Genomic DNA, 23,540 nt, shown 5'->3' with positions numbered 1-23,540 from the left:
GACTAAAATAATTTGTAGGGCTAAAAGATATAATTTTTTTCGTAAGAAGTCCCATAAAATTGCATAAATTAGATAACTTTGACATTCAAAAATTTATTCAATAAGATAAACGTCATATATAAGAAATAGACGTTATTTAAAAGAATTATAATCACAGTAAAGTTAGAAAAAGTCAAAATAGACGTTATCTATAAGAATTCTAATTATAATAAAATTAAAAAAAATTAATATAAACATTATTTGTAAGAATAATAATCATGAACTATTTCGATTATTTCATACTCATTTATAAATAGACAAATACTAATTTTAGAAAAAATATGCCTCTAATACTATTTTTAATACAATTTTTATTATCTTCATAATCTGATTTAACCATCGAAGTGTTTGTGCGGGAATCTCATCCCGCCCTTTGACTATTTTTCTTGTTCCATCTATTTTTTTTTTTTGTACAGACTCAAATAACTTAATGATGATATTTTTAATTAAATAAATTTATTATTATATTTTAATAATAATTAATTCGATAATTGAAGGGAACGAAAATTCACTGCTACTTAAAAGCAATTTTTAGAAGATGTGATGTAACCCTAAGCTTTTTAATTGATTTTTGATTATGTCTTTTAAAGTGATTATCGTAGCATAAAAAATTGAAGAGCGGTGCGAGGCTTAGGCTGTGAGCGTACTCTGCCTTTGTTGAGAAAGTGTACTCTTCTTGTCGTCACTGACATTGGGAGCAGAGAGAGAGAGAGAGAGCTTCCATACTGATCGCATCGGATACATATACATATTCAGTATACAAATTGGCATGCATGGAAGGAGATGAGGAGCAGAAGAAGAAGAAAGGACCGATAGACCTCAATTGGGATGTGCTTTTGCCCAACCGCGACGAGGAGCCTCCGCAGCTTATCGTGATCGCCACCGACAAGGAACAATCGCCTCCGCCGCCGATGGACGGTGGTGAACAGGACCAATGGAAGAGGGAGGAACTGGCCAGGAAGACGGACGCCGACCTCGAAGAGTCGATTAACAGGCAGAGACGCCACGTCGAGACCCTGCGGCTTCCTGACGGTGGTGCGAAGCTGAGGGCACAGCTGAAGCGCTTCGAGGAGGAGAGGGAGAGTCGGAGACTCCGCCGATTGCAAAAGGTTATACTTCTCTCACTTCTTCGTTGAATGCAGATGCGTACTGCAGGAAAAGGGAATCGATCTTGTTTCATATACATACGCACAACTGCGTTTCATGCCATGGAAGTGGGAACTTTATTTGACCTCAGTTACTTTGGAATCCGCCGATAATTCCTATAATTGCATTTATGCGATTGTACCTATTTTTAGGGGGACACTTAGGGTTTAAGAAATAATCATCTTCATTTTACAGGATATGAATCGTCAGTTACATGGTTTATGATTAATCTACATAACAAATGAATGAGGTAAAGAAAGTGACAGAGACTTTCAGTAGAAAAACCTTTTTCTACACATCAAATGTGTTGTGGTAGGAGCTTAAATTTATAACGGAGTACTGTACAACAACAACAACAACAACATTTCAAACTTTAATGTATTTTTGTCTACATGAATTATAGACTTCTATATATTTCTGTCTTTTGTCATATCTTCATTTAGATCCATACACTTCATATCAAACTTTAATGTCTATTCCAAAATCTTTTTGAGTCTGCTTCTACCTCTTTTTTTAACTAATTGTTCTATTTCGTCAACTCTCCTCACAGGAGCGTCTCTTAGTCTCCTTCTCACATGACCAAACCATCTTAGTTTAATCTTCTCATCTTCTCCTCGATTGGCACTACTCCTACCTTATTACGAATAACTTTATTTTTAATTTTATCTTTTCTTGTATGGCTGCATATCCATCTTAGCATGCTCATCTCCGCTACGCTCGTCTTTTGCTCATACTGGTATTTGACTGCCCAACCTTCTGAGCCATACAACAAGATTGGTCTTATAACGTCCTATAGAATTTTCCTTTTAGTTTTAGTAGGATTTTACCATTACATAACACTCCCCGATGCATTTCTCCATTTTAACCAACCTGCCTTAATTTTATGTGTGACATCCTCGTGAATTTCTCCATCTTTTTGAATCACTGATCCCAAATATCGAAAATGATTTTTTTTTGGTAAGATTGGGTCTTCCAATTTTATTATAACATCCTCCACTCTTGCATTTTTATTAAATTTACATTCTATATATTCTGTTTTCTTTCTACTTAATTTAAATCCCTTAGATTCTAAATTGTTTCTCCACAACTCAAGTTTAGTGTTCACTCTTTCTTTTGTTTCATCCACCAATACTATGTCGTCTGCAAATAGCATACACCATGGCACCTCTGTCTGAATATCTTTAGTGAGTTCATCCATTACTAAGGCAAATAAGTATGGACTTAGTGCAGAACCTTAATGCAGTCCTATTGTAATTTTAAATGGCTCAGTGTCCCCTCTGCATGTTTTGACTCTTGTCTCTGCACCCTGATACATGTCCTTAAGGGCTTGTATATAGGCTATTCGGACTTCTTTCTTCTCTAAAACCCTCCATAATACTTCTCTAGGGACCCTATCATAGGCCTTTTCTAGATCTATAAACACCATATGTAGGTCATTCTGATGATCTCGATATCTTTCCATTAGGCGCTGCAGTAGGTATATAGCTTCCATTGTTGACCTACCAGGCATGAAACTAAACTGATTTTTCGATACTTCTGTTTCTTTTCTGAGCCTCTGCTCTATTACTCTCTTCCAGAGTTTCATTGTATGGCTCATTAACTTAATTCCTCTGTAATTTTCACAGTTTTGAACATCTCCTTTGTTCTTGTATATAGGAACCAAAGTACTATTCCTCCACTCATCTGGCATCTTTTTTGATTTAAGGATCGCGTTAAATAATTTCGTTAGGCAGGAGATGCCCTCTTCTCCCATGCATTTCCATGCTTCTATTGGTATATTATTCGGTCCCACCGCCTTATGATTTTTCATTTTTTTTAATGCTTGCCTTATTTCATTTGAACTTATGCGTCGATAAAATGTATATCTCACGTCCCCTTCGGAGTTACTAAGATGTCCCAACCTAACTCTTGTGTCGCCACTATCATTGAATAATTTTGTGAAATACTCATTCCATCTCTCCTTATAACGGAGTACTGTAAGAGCTTAAATTTATAATGGAGTAAATGAGCTAGGATAAAGCTACAGACACTTAAAGTAGAAAAAAGCATTTTCCAAACTTCATGTGTTGTAGTTGGGGCACAATTTGATAATGGAGCACATGAGCCAGAGAAAACTGTTACATGACATGTTAGGACTTGATGAAACGACGACAACAACAACAATTAAGCCTCAATTTTACTGGGTGAGATTATATACATAAATTACAGATTTTCACTGTTTATTTTGTTACAAATGTTTTGCCCAATCTATTCATTTCACAGGTTGTGTCTATTAGTCTTTTCTAGCACATGTTTTAACTATCTTAATTATCTTTCATATATCTCATTTTCATTAAGTGCCACTTCAACATAATCTAGTATAATCTCATTTTTTAATTTTATCTTTTTCTATAAGGTCTGTGGAAGCATGAGTAGTTTTGTATTGTTGTTTATGTTCTGTTATGTTTTATCAGTTGTTATGTGTTTTCAGTCTTATGTCCATATGTTAGTTAGGCGCTTTGGCGCTTTTATTTCTCTGTAGGTGTTACGCTATATATATAGCTGGACCTCTTGTTTGTATGTATGCTTTTGTCATTTTCTTCTGATCAGTAAAGTTACCGAGAGTTCTCTTTCTCTTAATCTCTATTCTTTGTGCCCCAGCATTTCATCTAGTGTAACATTTTCATCTTAGCTATGCTCATATTTGGCATATGTTGGTACTTGATTACCCAATGTTCTAAGCCATGTAATGAAGACAGTCTTATAGTTGTTGGATTGAACTTTTCTTTTAGCTTTAAATGGATTTCACAATCATATAAAATAGTGATTGCAGTTCTCCACTCTTAATTAATTTGTTTGATTATGAGTGTAACATTCTCTATAATATCTTGTTTCTTTTTCGAATAATTGGGTCAAGATACCTAAATTGATAATTTTAGGGATAGGTTTATCTTCAAGTCTTACTATGACATCATTCACACTCTTATTTCTATTAAATGTTTGTTTCATATGTTCAATTTTTTCTTGTTCAACTTGGAACTTTTGGACTAAGGCATTCATCCATAATTCAAGTTTAGTATTTACGTGTTTTTTTGTTCTCATTTACCAAGATAATATCATTTGCAAATAATATACACCAAGGCACCTCTTCTTTGATATGTTTTTTTGCTCATTCATCGCAACAGTAAAGAGTTAGGAGCTTAATGCAAATCTTTGATGTATTCCTATTGTAATTGAAAAAGTTTCAATATCTTCTCCACAAGTCTTAATGCACACTTTTCCTTGTTGATGTATGCCCTTCATAACCTATATAAGCAACATGGACTCCTTTTTTCTTCTAAAACCCTTCCCATGTCTTATTTGGGGGGCTCTATTGTAGGTTCTTTTAACTCTATAAATATCTTGTATAAGTCATTCTGTTTACATATGAATCTTTCTCCTAGATGTCTTGAGATAGCGTCCATTATTGACCGCTTTGGTATCGAAATTGGTTTTCAAATACTTCAGATTTTTTTCTTAACCTTTGCTCAATCACTCTCTCCAAAAGTTTCATAGCATGGTGCACTAGCTTGATCCCTCTTATCATTTTTTATATTTTTTTAAATATCTCCTTTATTTGTGTAAATGCACATTAGTTATTTTTCTATACTCATCAAGCATCATCTTCGATTTAAGGATCACATTAAATAATTTTGTTAACCATAAAATGCCTTCTTCTCATGTATTCTTTCATGTATCTATTGTTATAATTGCTTACTGACAACAACATATCAAGTCTTAATCTCGTTATGTGGGGTCAACTACATGAATTCTAATTTGCCAACCATCTCTATTGTCATGTCCCTAGGAGTAATAGAAGGTCAATTTTGTAATAGAGATATAATAAATGGGTAATCTTGTAATAGGTTTATAATAATTATTAGGATATATTTTAGCAAGTAGTTAGAAGCACATGGGAGCATGTGCTAGGCTGTTAGAAGGCAAATATGCCTATATAAGGTTGCTGTAATGGGTTTGTTTCTTCATCCAGGAATTAATGAGTTGAAATCTGATTTCTCCTCCTCTGAATTCTCTCCTTTTCTTGATCTTCATCTCCCTCTTTTATGTTCTTCTAATCCCCCTAACACTTCTTCTAATTTCCCCCTCATTCTTTCAAATCTCCCCCTAATTTCCTTTTGTTCTTGGCCGCAGCTGAATCAGATTCTTCCAATTCCCAAACTGATCTAGGTTAAGCCCTAGGTTCATGACATCTATCTATGGACTTATCTTCCACGAGGCTCTTATAATCCATTATTTATGTATTTATTTATTTTCATAATTTGCTTTACTTTGTTCAAACAAGTACATCTATAAATCATGTAATTTCTATGTTTCCCAAGTTATTAAGATGCCTCAACATAATAGTTGTTTCTCCATATTTATTTAGTAACTTCAAAAAATGTTCCTTTGGTCTCTCCTTAAGTGCCCTTGAGTTATCAACATCTTTTATTTTATATTATTTTGCTTGATAATATCTTTTGATTTTTTATTCACTTCACTTGGCTCAATTATCTTTTATTATTATTATTATGATTTTTTTTTTCTTGTAGCCAGCTTATATGTATTTCTTTTGCTGTCCTTAGTGTCAAGTTGGTGGGATAATTTTCACGTGCTTTTGAACTTGCTTCATTGATTGCCTTGTTTTCCTCATTTTTGCCAAAACATACCTCTTCATATTTCCTTTGATCTCTTGATTTTGATTATTTTCTTGTACCTTTTCATTCTGCCATCAAGACTTTTTGGTTTGGGGCTTTTTTGTTTAATTCTCCCAGAATATATTTTTTGCTGTTTTTTGAATTATAAGAATTCGAATTCCCTCACCACTACATGGTGAAGAAAGATTTTCCCCAGAACTGCTTATCTTGTTTGTCAAGATGGCAACAATTAGTCATTGGGTCTATTAATGGATTTTATATGAATAAGTTATATTTTAGTTGACCAAAACGGAATAGTGTAGAATGCTATGTATCCTAAGTATTCTACAAAATTAGCTAATTAAATGCGAATTGGTAATGGTTGTACTGTGAGTTTTGGTTTAAATGGTAAATTGTGGGAGGATGCCCTAGAATGTAGCCTTATTCATCTAAATACTAGCTCATACAAGCTATATATGTTTTAATGATGTGCATTTTATGATTTTTATTGACAGGATGACGATGGATGTGAGGAACTCACAAAATCAAAGAACTCATGTTTTGCCAGTGAGATTCTCATGCCTTGTCTGTCTCTGTTTTGAATGTATCCATTATTTCTGCTTAAAATATTTTGCAGCTCCCATAACTGTCAAGCACTCAGTTTTGGTGGTTTTTTTTTTTTTTTTTTTTAAATTTTTGCTAAGGAGTTTTGGTAGGGTTTCATGTGGAAAAATATTAGGCAAATGAAACTGCAGGCTTGGATCTTCTCTTAAGCTAGTATGCTAATTCAATACTTTGACCAGTGTAAATCAGTGTTGATTGATTCTTAAATCTCTTTACTTTATATAAAAAATGGCTTAAAGTAGGTCATCAACTAAATTTCAATTAAATAATTTACCCCTGTTCTTTCATTAAATACAATTTTGCGCCTTAGACAATTTTGATTATTTTTATTTATTATGGTTTTACACCAAGAATTGCTGATATAACATTGGTATTGATATAGACATGGATACGGGATATGGTGATTTAGAAAATAATAAGAATATGGATAAGGCAAAAAAGCATTTTATATAGTTTTTTTATTAGCTGAGGGTGAGCCTTGGTAGCAATTATAAGGTTGCTTGTTTGTGACTACAAGGTCATGAGTTTGAGTTGTGGAAACCTCTTTGCAAAAGGAAAGAGGGAAGGCTGCATACAAATATAATCCTCCCCCAACCCTTGCAAATCAAGGAGTCTCATGCACTAAGGATGCCCTTTATAGTTTACTACTAGTAGTGTCATGAGCACAATAACTTGAAAGCACTGGAAATATTCAGAAAATTCCGCTAATCCAATATGAATACCGTAAATTTATAATGTTTGTATTCCAAACTATTACAAAAATACATCAATCTAACATAAAGATGCCATAAAATCAATAGGAATGATAATAAACATTGTTTAACTTACAAGAAAAAGAAAAAAAGTAGCTATTATTAATGAAGTGTTACTAGGCACAATTGTGTTTATTAATCATTAGCTAAAACCTTATTATGTGTGTTCATTTTACCTCAAAAAATCTTTTCAATCGCCCCTTCATTTCCCATCTCATGTTTAACATATTAATATTTGTCTATTATGTGTCCTAGATGAGTACAAAAATGAAAATAATAAAAAAAAATTAGGGCATGTTATTTAGTATGCCCAACCCATATACGAAAGTGTTTGACAAGTATTTGTATCAATTGGGCATATCTATGACGGCCAAAATGAAGTGTCCATGCTTCCTAGCTTTACTGTTTTATTTATTTTTAATGCTCAAAACCTCCTTAATGTTTGCAAAGGCATCTAAACAAATTTCATTTCCATTATCTGCTATGAAGGGCTAATTTAGGACCTAAATGTGTTTTATGGGTGCATCAGATGGCCACAGTCAAGAGGCTTCATCATCTCTTCCAGCTTCACAATCTGCATTCACCACACATTTTTACAAAAAGTTGGAAGAAAATGTACGTCTCTTGAATATTGTACTTTCCTGGTTTCTTGTCTTTTGATCCGGTGGAATTGCTCACAATTTTTAATGTTTCTCCAGCAAAGAGATGGTAGGGCAGTAAATGCATTTGAAAGAGAACTATCATTTTTTGGTCGTTGTGGCCGCCGGAAAACAAAGCTTAATGGGCAGCTTTCACCAAGGGAACAACAGAGAAGTGCATTATCTTCAAGGCAATCACCTTTTCAGTGCCCCACCAATCTGTCTGTTGGTGATAAACATATGTCCTCAAATGATGAACTCTGTTCTATTACTTCCCCTTGTGATTTTGAGGGCAATTTTTCAGGCTCTTTGTCAAAAAAGTATGGATTATTTCCCCCTCACCTTTTTTTAAAGAACACCTTTTGTTTTCCCTACTTGATTTTTCATTTTTCTAAGCACATTTTTACTAGTGGGGATTTTAGTTCAGATCTATTGCCTTACTTTTATTCTAGTCAAGATAGAATCTTAGATTCATTTTTCTTACATTGCATGTTTTTGCATTCTAAATGTCATGCAGATTGTCATGTTTAGCATATTATACTTGTATATTTTTCTGTTTCCATAATGGAGGTAGTGTTGCATGATTTCATTTGATAGCTTGCTTTATTGCTTGAAGGGCTCCCACTCTCTCTCTCTCTCTCTCTCTCTCTCTCTCTGTCTCTCCCCTTCTTTATTACAGTTGGAGTTAAGTCTAAGATGTGCTGTATTTTCAAAATGCTTTGCAAGTGGGAGCTGTTGTTTCTCTCAAAAGAGAACTGCTTCTTGCTGAAATTCATGAATCTGGTCTTTTAATCACTGTCCTTTGGTATGGCTTTCGTTCTGTGCTGTAGGATTGTTACTTTGGGTAAAAACTAACACCGATCCATTTGCATTATTGGATAATTGATGTTAGAAAATGTGATGGATGCTCATAGGAACCTATTTCCATGTGTGATTTTTGATATTGTAATGGGTGTTTGGGAACCTCTGGTCTCTTATTGTTGCTGCCAGCTTGTCTGCTTCTACTTCACCTTCAACTCTTGTCCAGCAGGGTAGCAAGAATAAATTAACAAGTGGTGAATTTGGATTGGAATTTTTAATTTATTTTCTTTCATAGACTTGTCAATTACAGTACTTAAACAGGCCTAAATCAGCATCTCTTAAGGCAAAAGATGTTGCATTATAATTTAGGACCTAGTGTAAAATATTCTATTAAATATGGATACACAGAGTTGACTCTAGCATAGTTATGTCTAAATTGATTGCTAGTTGTCAGCTAAAAATGTTTGTTCATTGGTTGTCTTGTTGAAGTCAACACATGTGAAAGGGCTTTGGTAGTAAGCATACAATTCTGTTAATTGTTTGGGAAAGATAACCTGTGAGGAATTGCACACTTCATTTTTTTGGCTAACCTTTTCTCTTCAACGTTCATACACATGAAATGGCCTGCCTTTGATCTTCTTAGAGTTCTTATTTTTCAAGTCTTTCTTATAATGTGCTCCTACTATCAGTGCCTGTTCAAAAACTCATCATAAATTTCATTGTTTTTTCTTTTCTTGCTAGGAGGAGAACTTCTGAAGCCCAGCTATTAAATAATTTGAGACCCAAGAACGTAAGTTCTTGCAATTCCTTTTTCACATATTTCTTCTTTATAAGCATTAATATGTGAAATATGAGCACATAGATGATATTATGGTTGATATGTGGCCATATAAAAACAAGACAAAGTTAGAATTGTGTCTATTTGTAATGAAATTGAAATGGCACCTATTAAAAATAAGATGTGTGAGTGTTTTAAAGGGTTTGGTCTTTGAGAAAAAGACCAAATAGATGCTCTTGTGAGAAGTGTGGATAGAGTGAGATATAATAGGTTTATGGAAGATATGGCCATAGATACAGATGATTGACGAGTTAGAATCCATGTAATTGATCCTACCTAGTGTGATTAAGGTTGTGTATTTTTGTTATACATATGTCTTCTTTATCTTTCTTTATTTTGTTATTCCTTCCATTATTTTGACCTGGGTGAAACACCAATATGAACATTATGTACTGCTTTTTACCTTATCTTACAGTTTGCAAATATTCTGGTGGATTTACTTTTGTTTGGAAATTTCTTGTCCTTAAAAGGGTGGTTTGGAATTATCTCATAATGTTTGAGATGACATCTTGAAACAATATTGATAAGGATCAATGAATGAAGATATGCTTTGGAGGATAAGAAGAATAGTAAGAATCCCAAGTTTTGGAGGATAAGAAGAGTAGCAAGAATCCTAATGAAACTAGGAATGAATTTATTTTATCCAAAAAGTAACATTAGGTTTATTTTATATTTAGATATTTAGAATTCCAGTTATTGAATTTCTAATAGGATTATGTTTTTTTTTTTTCTGGTTATATATGAGAGAACAATCAAGAGAAATACTTTTGTTTTGATTATTAAAGATGCAGAAGTTGGATTCTCTCCTCTCTCAGTATTTCTCCTTTATTGGTTCTTCATCTCTGTCTTGTCAATTTTAAATCAAGAGTTCTCTAAATGGTGAAAATTGGCAAAAACTCGAACTTGAATTTTCTGTTGATTCAACATCAAAACACAAGTGGTGAATCAATAAATGGTCGTTAATAAATACTTGTATGTGTTGTTAGTTGCTAACTAGATGGGGGTTAAGTGGTTAGGGAATTAGTTTACTGTTTTGGCTATTATGTTAGTTAGTTGTTATATTGTTAAGAATGCTGATTGCTGGAAGCTCTATAAGAGACCTACAGCAGTATGAGGAAGGGCATAAGAGAATAATGACAAGTCCTTTTCTTTCAATCCTCTCTCTCTCTCTCTCTTTTTTCCCTTAATTTGTTCTCTCTCTCTCCCTCTAATTCTGTTCTTCTTCTTCTTCTAAATTCCAATTCAAACCTTAGGACATCCTAGGGTCTTGACAAGTGGTATCAGAGCCAATGTTCTTGGCTGTGGATCCCACTAATTCCAGTAGTGATTTTGATGATTCTGGCGACAAAGAATCCAGTAGCGGACCCATATTTTAGCGGGTTCAGTTGGGGCGTGACATTGGAATTTATGAGTGAGCAAGTCCGGCTCGATTACAGGAGCAAAACGGACGGACGAAAGCAGGTGACCTGGGTTGACATACGCAAGCAAGGCGCGACCCAAGATGAGGCAGTACGATGGACGCGAATTTGGTGCAGTTGCAAGAGGCAGTCTTGATTAAAGCTTACAAACAGACGCGAAGCGGGTGAAGCAATTTGAGTTTGGGGTGGAATTGACCAAGTTGCTGGAGATAATTCAAGAAGCGGCAAGTTTGGTGACTCCGGAACAATTAATTCCATCAGAATCAAAGGCTTGCGGCCTTTGGACGGTGATTGGGTGAGTGAAGGCATGGCATGGAAGCATGCCCGGGCGGTCTTGAATTCCTTGGTGCAATTCTTGGCGATGATTCCAACAAATTCTGACTTCTAATTAGACGATTGTGGGTTCGAGTCTTGAAGACAGAGTGGAGCAACGGACCAGAATTTCCTATTTAACTTTGGAAAACGACTTGGCCTTCCGACGACTTTTAAGAGCAAGTTTGAAGCTATCAGAACCCAGCCCAAATTCCGCAGGACTCCAATTCGAATTGTGGAGGGCGATTCTTACCATAGTGAGAAAACAAAGTAGACCCAAGGAATTCCGGCCGAATTCCTTTGACCCAAGAACTAGGCGATCACAATTGGGTCTAACACAGTGAGACAAGCGAGCCAGCAGTGTTATTGGCATCAGACGAGGTCCAAGAAAGGATCTTGGAGGTAGATAAGAGCGCGCGCAAGCGACTCGGTGTAGTAGGCGAGCCAAAACAACGGTGATATGGGGCGAATTCAAAGCCAAGCTATCCTCGGCCACTGACTTGGATCTGGACGATTCAGGAAGGGGGTTACCGAAGTGGAATTCTTGGCTATTTGTCCTGGGTGATTGCTGTGAGGCAATTTCGGACTGCTGTGAGGCAATTTCGGACGGAATTTCAGTGAAGTTGATAATAGGTCAACTTGAAGGCTACAAACTCGATCAAATTTGGGAAGGGAAGTTATGCACCAAAAGCAGTTTTAGAAGCGAGCCATGGACACAAGATTTGAAGAAACATGCGCTAAAATCAACAGACAGTTGGATGAGATTATGATCATGGTGGCCAAATGATTTTAGATTTTCCTTCCAGCTGAGTTACTTTCTAAGGAGTATGGGGATCTAATTATTCAGAGGGAGAGGTTAGAACCGGCGACAGGTGGAGATCTTGACATTACTCGTCCATGGAGTCAGCTTTCAGAGATAAAGGAAAGCTCTAGATCCACAGTAAGGCCAGTTCGAGCAAGCAATGGAAGCATACCTAATGCTTCCAGTTGGCAGACAACAGGTGGAGTAAAATTAAACTAGGTTAGAGATGAGAGATACAGTGAAGAACTCAATAATCTAAAACAAGAAGGCTCTGTAACAGATTACAAGGTCAGGTTTGAGGAATGGAAAATGCTGATGCTCAACTCCCATCCAATCTTGAATGAGTCTTACTTTGTGTCGAAATTTACTAATGGTCTTGACGATGCGCTAAGACTTAATGTGCAAATATGTTGTCCTACTACAGTGGAACAAGCGACAGAGAAGGCAAGGCTGCATGAATTGGCATTAGAAGCCATTTACAGAAAACATGGACTGCAACCGGAAAATTATCATAAGAGCAGCTCGCAAGTTTGTAACGGACCACATATAGCTAAAGGAGTTTTGACGGAACAATCTGGATCGGAACAACTTTGCATTAGCTCCAAAGAAGTTGATACTGAAGTTGTTGAGGGTGGACAGGCAACCGATGAGGATTCAGACCAAAGACAAAAACTAAAGGCTAAGGGCATGAATGGTTCTAAGGAAGCAGATTCAAAGAGTATGGTTTCTTTGCCTTTGGTTTTGGAAAAGACTGAGGAGTCACAGATTCGGAAGATGAATGAATCCTACTTTGTTTTGGATATTAATAAATCTATTCCTAATTTATTTTGGATTTAACTTTTTTTTTTTTCCTATTCATTTTTTTCCTCCAAAATATATTTTCAGCTCTTGATCCCTATCAGGTATCCTCCATAGGAACTTTTGAATCAGCCACTGAAAGGATACAAGCTGACAGTTTGCTTGAATGCCTAACAAGGGTTTACTGCCAATGTTGTATTATGTGTGAAGTATGGAAATTGCAACTTTTTATTTATTCATGAATCTTTATTAATTATCTTCATAATATCACCTGTGATGGAACACAACCAAGTGTATGTCCTTAGGCCACCCTTAGCAACACCTCCTTTACATAGCACAAGGGGTCATAGGTTCCCCCCTGCCTTTTGTCACATCCCACAGCCTAGGGGGAATCACACATCATGGCATTTAACCCACATACACAGAAGCATGCTTATTCCCTTCATGCAATATGCTTACAATGTCCATGCACACAATGCATAATTGCATGCAAACATGGTGTAGTCCATACTATGCTGCCATAAAAATAGTTTATGCAAAATGTCAACATGTAAATACCATAACCATTCACTTACCTCAAGCTAGACCACAGTTTTTTTAAGCTTTCATCAGATCCTTTGCCTTATCTCCCTATTTCTTCAACCTTTCCTCACATTTTCTCACTAGATCATCTCTCCCTCGAGAGCCTCTCACTTTGCAGTGGATTGTGCTGTAAAACTGAAGTAAAGTGGCCTATTTATAGGCAATTTGAAGCTGCTCACCAGCTGCTGAAGCAGGTGTGGACAGATGTACGCTTCTTTTCCCTGACACTTCACCCTAGCCACATGCCTCATTGTTGGCCACTTCCCTACTCAGCTGCTTCAGCACAGGCAGTTGAGTCATTCACCTTCTAGAAGGATCCGCCATTCTCCAAAATTCTGGAGAAAATATTGGAGGTTTGCTAATCTCACTTAATTAACCTTAACAATCTCCATTAGCCCCTAATTCAACTTTCACAGTTCTCAACCAAAATAATAATTTCTATACTATTACTATTGGAATCCTCTCATTGTGCCTAACATATCCAAATGTGCTAAATTATCTTTTCATTTAAACCCTCAAAATCAGCTGCTTACCTGGACATTTCTCTTGCTTCAGTAACTGATCGTTTAATTGACTGCTGATTGACTGTTGGCCGCTGACAGTCTTTCTTCCAGCAGCTGATCCTTCAGTCGACTGTAGGCCAACTTCTGACAACTCTATTATTCTTACTTCTCTCTTTGATCCTCAAAAAGTGTGGGGTGTTACACACCTCCTAGAATTTGATTATCTATCTGATTTACAATGGAAACAAGTTTAAATTGTTTTGATTATTCAGATATTGTAGTTGTTGGGTCATAGAACAGCCATTATTATTGGTTCTTTGGTTCCTTCCCCCTAGCATTTGGTATTACAGGAAAGACTTAAAAGGGCAAATATGTAATAACTGGTAGAATTCATCTAGCCTTTTTTGGTCCTCTACGATTGATAGGGCAGTTCTGCGCTCTTTCAGGTGTAACTTGTTCCAAAAGTTATATAGGGAGAGGGCTACTTCATGCTGCTTAAATTGCAACTGTTGATTGAGTTTGAGTGCAGTGTTCTGTTGTAAGATCTCCTATTAATTACTGCTTTTACCTTTATGTTTTTGACTTTGTGTACTTGAGGAAAGCATACTTATGTGGTTACTGGAAAATATGTACGCCCAAACATCATCATGATGAAATATCTGACGATTTTTATGCCATATATGTACCCAGCCAGGTGCTTAAAAACATAAATTGCAACTGTTGATTGAGTTTGAGTGCAGTGTTCTGTTGTAAGATCTCCTATTAATTACTGCTTTTACCTTCATGTTTTCAACTTTGTGTACTTGAGGAAAGCATACTTATGTGGTTACTGGAATATATGTATGCCCAAACATCATCATGATGAAATATCTGATGATTTTTATGCCGTATATGTACCCAGCCAGGTGCTTAAAAACATAATTTTCTTTTTGGGGAAACTAATTGTTTGAATTTTATTGCTCTATGTAATTTCATTTAGTTATGTAGTTTAGGAATCTAAACATTCTATTATCTGCTATGATGTCTTTAAAATAGGGAGAAACTGTTGTTTTAGTGGATGAGGAGGAGCATGAACTTATAGACTCAATGGAGCCTGCAGAGAATGTAGATGAGTGGTAACTTTCACTTTGTTTTTTTCCCCTTCTTTTTCTGTTCCTGATTTGTTGGAGTCTAGCACTATTTGAGTCGTGTGCTTCCCTCACTTTGTGTGTGTTTGTTACAGCATGAAAGAGAGTAAGATCTTCTATCCTTCAAGGTACACCACATGCAAAATGATCATAAGAAATAGAATTTTATTGGAAGATGTTTTAAAGTATAATCTTCATATCATATTATTTAACTTGTGACACAGTGATGATCCAGAATCAATAGAAATTTGTTACTCAGACATGGAATGCCTTGCTCCTGAATCTTATCTGTCATCAACTATTATGAACTTTTACATCCGGTAAGTTCATAATTCTTTCAAGATGAATTGATAAACTGACCCTGGGATTGTCACAGTCTAATCCTTTGAAGTATGGCAGAGCTTGAGGAGAACTTTGGAAATTTATTGTCTTCTTGAAGTCTGATGTTATAACACATGGCCATCCTATAATAGAAGAAAAAAAGAACCTAACAAACCCAAATAAAAAGACATAAACTTTTGGAATTTCCTCAAAAATTGATCATGGAAAGACCTAATGCAGCCAATGGACAATATATAATTCACCCAAAGGACAAACCTGAATTAAAACTTACTGCATTAAAAGAAAAGTGCTCTATCCTCTACCTTATCTTGTTTGGTGACTGAACTTGATTGTGGCACTTATTTGAAGTAAGCTCAACTGGCTGCAGAGTTGTGCAATGAGTAATCTCCAAGACATATTTCTATTGAACCATTGAGTGGGTGACAACTAACTCTTAGTGTGATAGTTGATTTCTGTTGCTGATGTCAATTTAATTCTTAGGTAGACCAATGCACGGGACTATATTGCTGAGATTGACAAGTGAATGACTAAAAGTCATGCAGTTGAGCAAATTTTTAATTTCTTTTAATTTTCCAGGAAATTTTAAAAGTCTAACCCTGAATCAATCTAACTTTCCTACTAAGTATTGCACTCATAAGTACCTTATTTCAACCAAAAAGCATTTAGGAATTACTATCAAGATTGGGATGACATTTAGAGTACTCCTCCGTTATCTTTGTTCATGGAATTGCTGTCTGTCTCCATTCCAGATTTTCACACATCCATGTTCTAGTTGCACAAGCAGGGGAGATAATTTTGCTATTGAAATTAACAATTTTCAATTATTAGCTGCTTTTTTTTTTTTGGTGTTAGATACCTGCAACAGGAAACTTCTTCAACAGAAAGGGAAAAATGTGATTATCATTTTTTCAACACATACTTCTACAATAAACTGAAAGAGGCAGTGTTAAAAAAGGTATTCCTTCCATTGGGAGTTTTTCAAAGATTTATTCTTCATTCTCCACAAAAAAATATACTTCAATTTCTGATGCTGTCAATATTGATCTTGCCTTGGTGCTAATGAGTAACTCTTCTTTACTGATGCCTTTTGTGGTAGAATGACAAGGAAAATTTTGCCAAGTTCAGGAGGTGGTGGAAAGGTGTTAATATATTTCATAAGGCTTATATACTTCTTCCAATACATGAGAGGTAAGTTTCTGGAGTTAATGTTGAAGTTTGTATGAATGTGATGCTGATGCTTTTTGGACCAACAGTCCCAGATGTAAATTCCTGTGCATATGATAAGCCACTAATAAATAGAAAAATAATCGTATGTTAAATTCTTACTGATTGAGTATTGGCTGGTGTTTTTACCTCATGAAAGATGCTGATTATCCACACCATGCTTAAAAGAGGGAAAAGGTTGTTGTCTTGCATTGCATGGTCTGCAGCTAGTGTCACATACTATTTAACATTTAGGTGGAAAAGCATGAAAGGTTGTTAGAAACTTCTTTTGTGAATGGAATGTTATAATAACAGAATGCAATCTTCTTACAACGCTAGGTTTTTGTAAAATTTTAAAAGAGGGAAAAGGTTGTTGTCTTGCATTGCATGGTCTGCAGCTAGTGTTACATACTATTTAACATTTAGGTGGAAAAGCATGAAAGGTTGTTAGAAACTTCTTTTGTGAATGGAATGTTATAATAAGTAATAACAGAATACAATCTTCTTACAACACTAGGTTTTTGTAAAATTTTAAAAGAGGGAAAAGGTTGTTGGCTTGCATTGCATGGTCTGCAGCTAGTGTTACATACCATTTAACATTTAGGTGGAAAAGCATGAAAGGTTGTTAGAAACTTCTTTTGTGAATGGAATGTTATAACAACAGAATGCAATCTTCTTACAACTCCAGGTTTTTGTAAAATTTCCATCTATTTGTTTGTTAATTGGAGAGCAAATATTGGTAGCAATAGTGAGGTTTCTCCTTTGGGACAGGAAGGTTATAGGTTATTGTTTTGGAACCAAGCTCATTGCAAAGCAAGGATCACATTAATGAGCCATACTATGGAAAATTTGGGAGAGGTTGGTTCAACAAAGGTTAAGAAAGGAAATAAAAAACGTAATCATTGGATAGAAGACGTGCTAGAACTTGTGAGGAGATATTAAGGTCTTTTTAGTTGCAATTGGAATATGTGCAAGATCTGCAGACAGCCCTTATTTCTTTGCTTTAGTGATGGAGTCATGAATGAACATAAAAAACACATCTCAGAAGAAGTTCATTGGTGTATTTTATTTTTAGATAATATTGGCTCTGTGGATGAAATACAAGAATATGTGAATACTAAGCTCAAAATCTACCCCCCCCCTAAAAAAAAAAAAGAGAGGATACTAAGCAGGTCAAATCAAATATATCCTGCTACATGGGGTTGGCCACATCAATTCTAGATCTATGGTCATCTCTGTGTATGCCTATATCCTTCGTAAGGCCATTATATCCTATGTCATGCACAAGGGTTTCCCACTAAGCTTTTTTTTCTTTTTTTTTCTGGTCTTACCCTCCCTCTTTTGCTAGAAATTTCTTCCATTTTATCCAGTTGTCTTATATGTGCTTCTAATGATCTTTTTCTCATATGTCCAAACTATCATAATCAGTGACTCATATCTTATTTCAATAGGCAGCACTCCAATATGTGCTTCTAATGATCGTTTTCTCACATGTCCAAACTATCATAATTGGTGACTCTCATATCTTATTTCAATAGGCAGCACTCCAATCTTATTACGCGTGATATTGTTTCTTATTTTGTATTTTCTTGTGTGGCTGCGCATCCTCCTTAACATTCTTGACTCAGCTATGCTCATATTCTATCCATGTTGGCATTTATTACCTAACATTTTCAGCCATAATGTTCTTATACTTGTCCTATGGAATTTCCCTTTTTGCATTTTCTGATTGCATAAAATACTATATGCACTTGTCCCTTTAACCATCATACCTTGCTTCTATGAGTAACATCCTCCATAATCTCTCCTTATTTTTGAACAATTGGTCCAAAATATTGAAATTTATATTTTTTGGGGTAAATAACTTAATTTCCAAATCTCACAACCATCCACACTTCTATTTTTACTGATCTTACATTCCTCATGCTCCATTTTGCCTTACTAAATTTAAAACTTTTGAATTCTATGGTGTTTCTTCATGATTCAGTTTATTATTCTCACACATTGTTTTATCTTATCCATTAAGATAATGTCACCACCAAATAACATATATCAAAACTCTTTTTCTTGAATGTGCTTTGTGAGTTAATCCATTACAAGAGCAAAGAGATTAGGACTCAAGGCAAATCCTCAATATAATCCAATGTAATTGGGAAAGTTTTAGTATTTCCTCCACAAGTGCTAACACGTCTCTTTTCTTAATAACCTGTATATAAGCCATATGAACTCTTTTCTTCTGCAACACCTTCAATAAGACTTCTTTGCCTTTCATAGGCTTTTTTCCCCCTCCAATACTGTAAGTAGAATTTGCATTTTAAAAATATTTTTTTATCTTAGATGTTAATTAAATAAATATTTACAAAAAATATTTTCAAACTATTTTTAAAATGGGTTGATTTGGCAGGCTTTTTGCCGTTAAGGCTTGCACACCTGGCTCAACCCATTAAGGCTCGGAAGCTTGGGCCCGATTTGAACTGCTTTAGGTGGGCTTACGAGTTGAGCTGGGCCCAGCTTGATGTATCTTTTTAGGGCCAATGGCAGGCCCGTCCCGACTTGTTTGACATTACTATCCATGGCCATATCCTCTATGAGGCCATTATATCCTATGTCATATTTAGGGATTTTTACCAAGTTTTATTTGGTATATTCCTTCTTCTGCTACAAACCTTTTCCGTTTGATCCACTTGCCTCACAAAATTGTGGAGGATGTCATAGTAAAGTTTAAATTAAAAGATCAGTTTAGATATCTTAGATCAATTGCTTAAAAGGAAGAAAAGATTATTGAGGATGTTGCATACAGATCAAGGCAGGATGGTTAAAGAAGAGAATCATTGTATGGCTCAGAATGATGGGTAATTAAGTGCCAACGAGCAATACTTTTTGTGTATTTAAGGATTTATTTAATGAGAAGTAATTCTATGAGAATACAACAACAACAACAACATATCCAGCCTTTATCCCACTATATGGGGTCGGCTAGTAATTCTATGGGAATATTGAGGTTTATTATATTGAGAATTCCAGCAAAATCCTAACAGAAAGGTCAGCTGTTGGTCTACTGTCGGTGTGCCGTGTCAGCAAATTGACAATAATTTTGATAGTTGAGCCATAACTGATATGGGCTTCAAAATTTGAAAATTTCTAATTTTCTACTGGGCACAGGGATTATTCGTGTAACCAGATGTCAGATTTAGATTCCTTGTGTTACAATGAGCCCAATGGTATAAAGATTGGTACATTCTAGATAAAATGCAATCAAGCACAATTTTCAAGGTAAAAACACTGCAGGCACGCTAATGAGTTAGTGATGTGATTGACCCAAGAATGACCAAGATGAGGCATGATTGAGATGTGTCATGGTCTTGGAAATGATATGAGTTGATAGATTGAAAGATGTCTTGTGTGTCATGAACCTAGGGCTCATGACAGGTTTAAAAGGTAATTGGAAGGAATTGGGGAAGTTAGATTGGAAGAGATGGAAGGAAGTTAGGGAAGAACAGAACAGAGAGGGAAAGAAAGAGAGATTAGAGAGAAATTGGAGGGAGATTGAGAGAATTCAAGAGAGGGAAATGAGAGATTTCATTCAACAATTAAAAAACATGATTCTTCTCCTACAGCAGTGGCTTATTTATAGCCTCACAGCTATTGCACCTATGTGCAATACAACCACCCATGTGCAATACAATTGTAATCCTAACAAGTATTATATCTTTATTACAATATTGCCCTCTATTGCCCTAGGAACATGACATTGTGTAAGTGAAAGAAATGATGGATGGAGAGAGTGTAATCTTGTTGTGGTTGTGTCTGTGGGAGATTGTAAAGTCTCCCACAGACACAAGAAATGACAAAATAAGAAACAAGACTCTCTCCAAACACATGGATATATAATTATATATAGACAGGATTTGAGGGGTTGATTAGGAGAAATAACGCATATATAATTCTCATCTCCTGTTATTTTGGTTGCTGCAAATTTTTTACTTATTTTTGGTGCTTTATACCCTTTATTTTAATGCAGTTTGCATTGGAGCTTGGTGATAATCTGCATCCCTGACAAGGAAGATGAATCAGGACCCATCATACTTCATTTGGACTCTCTTGGACTTCACTTCAGTAATTTAATTTTTGGTAACATCAGAAGGTGACAGCAGGCCTTTCCAAAGTAACAATATATGAGCTTTTTTATCAGTGATGAATTTCAGTTATTTGAAGTCCAAAATCTGCCATAAATATGTTGTGATAAGTTTAAAAAAATGTGATGTGATTAGAATGTTACTTTGGTAGGTACCTTGCTGTCTTCTTTTGAATTTTCACTACAACGGGCTTGGGGGAATTGGGGAACATCACTACAATGGACTTGACTATGGGAAGAATGAAAAAGTTTTTGTCATTTTATCAACCTTTTTTGTTCCTGTTGGGCCTTTGAAGAACGGATTGCTTTTCATTCCTGAGCAGTTTTATGATTCATCTGGCTATTTGAATACGTCATTACATTCCATGTCAGATGATATTTAATCTCATTAAATAGTTGTTTTTATCATGATAGCTGACAAGCTTGTTACACTGGTTGCCACTGAGAAGTTAGAAAACCTGTTTAATTTTTCATTAGTTTCTTCTTAACATGAAATTTGTTTAACCTTAAGAAATAAGTGAACTGTTCAATGCAGCTTTTTGAAAGAAGAGTGGAAGCATCTGAATGAAGAAGAGGCTCCTCCTAGTCTTCCTATTTCTGACAGAATATGGAAACATCTCCCTCGTAGACTTGAGGAAAGAACTATTGAGGTAGGTCCCTTTCATCAGAATTTGGTTTTAGATTATTCCCAAATTTAGATTCCTCTAGAAATCTAAAAATCTTGTCTAAGCAATTATGCCAGGAGGTATTCCTCAATGTAACTGATATATAAGTAGCAGCTGGCATCTTGAGCTCTCTGACATTATAGCAGATTGGGTTAATATGTAGTAGATGTGATGGTTGGTAGGTTGAGCGCTGCTGCTCATGATACGGAAATCTTGTAGGGACTTGCAAATACAATGCATGCTTATGTAAATGTGTACGCACGTGCGCATGTGTATTCTCTGCCATCTTAGTTGCATTGCACTGTGCCAATGGTTGAACTTAGTCCCTGATTTTATCCTATCTCCAATAAATTATGGGGCTATCAGCATGAGAAAGGAACTCTGATCAGAGGGATGCAAAATTGTAGAAAGAATGTTGAGGTTAGCTTAGTCCACATTGGCATGCTGCACGAATAACTTGACTTGAAAAGAAGAAAAGTGATATTTGGCCTGAAAAAGTGGGTCAATCAGCTGGCCCTGAAGTTAATTTTTTTGGCCAAGGGGAATGTAGTAGGTCTTTCTTCCAACTTTGTGGTATCAGTTGGCCAAAAAGGGTTAGAGGAGAATTTTTCTGTTGGGTTATTACTTCTCAATATTGTGTTTTCAAGATGATATGTTGGATAGGTTGTGGATTTCAACTTTTGCAGCATATTTTACTTATTCTTTTTTCTACTAAGGATACATGGAAAATAAAAATATGGTGACTAGGGTAATCATAGATGTGATATTCTGTGAGATCACACAATTTGGGCAATTGATTGCCTACCAAAATGTGTGGGGTGTACTGATACCGTAGATAGTGGTTAGGGCTGCAAGAATCATGTGCCAAAATCATGAAATGAACAAGCAGGGAGCATGTGTGTGGTTCTGTGTGGGAATTCTGGGGTGTAATGAAAATAAATCTGCTTCACCGAGTTTTTTTCCCTTAATCTTCATCTTTCTATTGTACTCTATTGTTTTTTTTTTTTAATCAGGTTCCACAACAGAAGAATGAGTACGACTGTGGTCTGTTTGTCCTATTCTTTATGGAACGCTTCATTGATGAGGCACCTCAACGGCTGAAAAAGAAAAATCTAGGGATGGTAGAGTACTCTAATTCCTTCATCTACTTTTATCAGATCTTATATAAACTCAATTGTTTTTTGTCTTCATACTAGCAAATTGTTTTTTCTTTTTTTTTTTGCGGAACCATACTAGCACATTGTTGTTTACCTTGGTTAATGATTGTCATTCTCAGTTTGGTAAGAAGTGGTTCAGACCTGAAGAAGCCTCTAATTTGAGAGTGAAAATCAAGAAATTACTCATGGAAGAATTCCGGAAAGCAAGAAAGGATAACTGTATTTTGAATCCTGAGCCATTGTCTTCAGTCAATCCTCGAGGAGAAAGAATTGTCCAGCCAATAATAGATTGTTAATGTAGGTCGGTCTGGAATCCTTACACTTCTCCAGTGTTTTGAGTTTGGTGTTCCATTCATTTGTTGTACAGCTCTTTTAGTTAAGCACGGTAAAGCTCTTGGAGGTTGGTGTTCCTAGCTGTGCAAGATATCCGACACACTTCCAAGTAGGCTCAGAAGCAACGCCTGGTGCCACGGTGCTAGTTGGGAGAAAAATGATGCCAATTAGTCTGGTATGTGGAAAATATTGTAGAAAATCATCTACTTTTTTCCTAACCCGTATTGGTGAGAAGTTTCAAAATGCTTCGCCAACAGTATAGGAGGAAACAGACCACATTGCTCGTAACAATCCCGGACATGTGACTCTTTCATCTAACATCTTTGCTATGTTACTTCTGTGAAAGATGGAATATAAAGTGGAAATATTTTTCTCCAGTGGAAGACATCTTGATTCATGATTCCATTTTGATAATGCACATCCTCGGTAATCCATTCAGATTCAGCCATCACATGTAAATTTAGTGCCGGTTTGGCATTGCCGTGAAATTTCTACTGTTATTGAAACCACTTACGTTTTTTTTTTCCTGCTTGGTGACCCTCGGGATGAATATTGGGTGAACATAACAGATTCTCACTCTGTTTGTTGCAACCCAAAAGATGACAAACAACTAGTCCTGTTGGTTTCTCAGGAACATTTGCTGCCTTGACCATGAAATGTTGTCAAGAGGTTG

The 23,540-nt window shown here is 35.7% G+C and overlaps 1 protein-coding gene across 2 annotated transcripts; it reads left to right on the top strand.

Moving 5' to 3' along the window:
* Positions 1-664: 664 nt before the first annotated feature.
* On the top strand, positions 665-23,394 carry LOC127788903 (ubiquitin-like-specific protease 1D). 2 transcript variants are annotated; one of them, XM_052317578.1, is made up of 14 exons: positions 665-1,148; positions 6,353-6,404; positions 7,743-7,828; positions 7,912-8,042; positions 9,394-9,442; positions 14,941-15,020; positions 15,128-15,160; positions 15,257-15,352; positions 16,227-16,329; positions 16,471-16,562; positions 20,599-20,721; positions 21,248-21,362; positions 22,391-22,498; positions 22,654-23,394. In XM_052317578.1, the coding sequence occupies exons 1-14, from the start codon at positions 813-815 to the stop codon at positions 22,828-22,830; spliced, it is 1,581 nt and encodes a 526-aa protein (XP_052173538.1). In that variant the 5' UTR covers positions 665-812; the 3' UTR covers positions 22,831-23,394. The 2 variants fall into 2 exon arrangements, with proteins under 2 accessions (XP_052173538.1, XP_052173537.1); XM_052317577.1 differs by having other exon boundaries at positions 666-1,148; positions 7,912-8,171.
* The last annotated feature ends 146 nt before the right edge of the window (positions 23,395-23,540 follow it).

The sequence above is a fragment of the Diospyros lotus genome, chromosome 13, assembly GCF_014633365.1.
Source record: "Diospyros lotus cultivar Yz01 chromosome 13, ASM1463336v1, whole genome shotgun sequence".
In the NCBI taxonomy this organism is placed as follows: domain Eukaryota; kingdom Viridiplantae; phylum Streptophyta; class Magnoliopsida; order Ericales; family Ebenaceae; genus Diospyros; species Diospyros lotus.
The sequence above is the reverse complement of the archived record's forward strand: the minus strand, read 5'-3'. Positions and strand labels throughout refer to the sequence as shown.

Bases quoted from the DNA above. Each gene is read 5' to 3' on its own strand.
- LOC127788903 (XM_052317577.1), top strand. From the start codon at position 813: ATGGAAGGAGATGAGGAGCAGAAGAAGAAGAAAGGACCGATAGACCTC. The intron at 8,172-9,393 runs GTATGGATTATT...TTTTCTTGCTAG, and splicing joins TCAGGCTCTTTGTCAAAAAA to GAGGAGAACTTCTGAAGCCC. The intron at 16,330-16,470 runs GTATTCCTTCCA...CTTTTGTGGTAG, and splicing joins AAGAGGCAGTGTTAAAAAAG to AATGACAAGGAAAATTTTGC.